This window comes from Bison bison, unplaced genomic scaffold (assembly GCF_000754665.1).
Source record: "Bison bison bison isolate TAMUID 2011002044 unplaced genomic scaffold, Bison_UMD1.0 scf7180017864037, whole genome shotgun sequence".
NCBI lineage: Eukaryota > Metazoa > Chordata > Mammalia > Artiodactyla > Bovidae > Bison > Bison bison.
The window spans coordinates 7,033,607-7,035,520 of NW_011494609.1; the positions used below are offsets into that span (position 1 = coordinate 7,033,607).

General features: G+C 63.5%; 1 protein-coding gene across 1 annotated transcript in view; it reads right to left on the reverse strand.

The window, feature by feature from the left end:
- Positions 1–1,914, reverse strand: part of PFKL (phosphofructokinase, liver) — a 21,129-nt gene that overhangs the window by 15,151 nt on the left and 4,064 nt on the right. The window contains 2 exon segments of the mRNA XM_010834893.1: positions 369–534; positions 1,188–1,377. Coding sequence (XP_010833195.1) covers positions 369–534; positions 1,188–1,377 — 356 coding nt within the window.

Below are 1,914 nucleotides of genomic sequence, written 5' to 3' on the forward strand. Positions count from 1 at the left end.
TTCACTGATCTTCTGTTCCTGAGGCTAAAGGCCATTTGCCTGGCCTGGGCTTGGCTGTCTTAGCTAGCAGCTGAGGACCCCTGCGGGATGCACCATCGCCCAGGGCCACAGGAGCCCTGTATGAGCCGTGGCCCACCCAGGGCCCAAGGGAACCTGGCAGGGTAGGGACCAGACCCAAAGGCCTTTTTGCTCACCCCACTGTTAATCTCCCTCCAACTGGGGGCTGAGGGCAGCCAGCACAGACCCCTAGGGATGGAATCACACTGACAAGCTGTGACTCTGCAGAGCGGCCACCTCAGCCCCTGGCTGGGGGACGGGATCCTGAGCTTGCTTGCTGGGTGGCCTGGCCGGGTGGAGGCCTCGCTAACCTCTGGGCAGTGGTGGTGATGGCGTCGATGACTTCCATGATGCGGTGCAGCGCCGAGTCTGTGCCGATGGTCATGTCGGTGCCACAGAAGTCATTGTCGATGGAGCCCACCAGCCCCGCGATGTTCAGGTGTGAATAGGTCTGAGCCGTGCCCTCTGAGATCTTGCCTGGGAAGAAGGGGCCAGTCCGGCTGCAGCCTCCGTGCCTCCACCCGGCTCCCGTGGCCACAACATGGGGCTCAGACCCTGATCCCTATCACCTCCCTCAGCCCACCCGCAGTGCAACCTGATCAGGCCCTCAGGCTCGGCTTCCCCTTCCCCAGGTCCTGCAGCAGGGGTCCCAAGTGTGGAGAGGGGAGCAGTGGCTGGACCACTAGAATCGAATACAGACTCATCCCCTACCCAGAGACCCCCAGGGAAATCCTGGAGTGTGCACCCCTCACCTCCACGTCCCCATGAGTGGCACAGAACCAAGGGAGCTCCAATAGGCCACTTTCCAATCGGGGATCCCCAGGACTTTACATCTTATGTTACCAGATTTTAACTATCATGCTTCTGCCAACTAGGACAAGCCCATAACCAACATCCAGGAACGAATCCCGCAGCGCAGGTAGGGCAGCCTGGGAACTGCCGTCTAGCCCCAGGAGGCCTCACTACTGGCCAAACTCGGAGCATCAGGTGAGCACCTCCCACCCTGGCCCGCACCTCCTGGAGCGCCCAGGCCCCTCCTCCCGGCCAGCAGCCAGGCGGCCTCTCACCTCCTCTGGTCCTGCCCACTCCCTGCCCTCGAGCTGCTGTGTCCGGGCTGGGCCGCAACCCACCTTCGCTCACCAGCTCCTCCAGGAGGCTGCCCCACTCGCTGCGGAAGATGTTGGCCCCAGTGAGGCTGCCGTCCCCGCCGATGACGCACAGGTTGGTGATGCCGCGCTGGACCAGGTTGTAGGCGGCCGCCCGGCGCCCCTCCCGCGTGGTGAAGGCCTTGCAGCGGGCGCTGCCGATGACCGTGCCGCCCTGCATGGAGGAGGGGGAGCCTGAGCCAATGGGGCATGGCAGGAGCCTGGGCACTGGGCAGGGGAACTGGGGACCCCAAAGAACTAAGAGGGCTGAGGCCAGGGGCTCCTCAGAAGCCTGGGCAGGTGTCCCCTGCTCCCTGGCATGTCTCCTCATGTGTGCGAGGAGGAGACTGTCCACACCAGGCTCAGGGAGCTCGACAAGGCAAGGGGTGAGCAGGCTCTGAGATCTGTAAGGTGCACACAGGCACACACGTGTGCACGCACACACACACGCACACATGTGCACCATGCACGTGCACATGCGTGTACTCTGGTGGATACGTGGGGAGCCAACACAGGGACCCGCCTGGGCAGCTCACGCCAGCATCCACGTGGCCCCTCCCTGCTCAGCCTCGGCCAGTGTCCCACGAGAACACCTGTGGATCCCCTGCTCTCAGCCAGGTGGAGAGGACAATGTGCCCGGGCCACACCATGCTGCTCCCAAGACCAGGAGGCTGGTTTCAGACTTCACGGAAAATGCGAGTCAGAGCTGCCC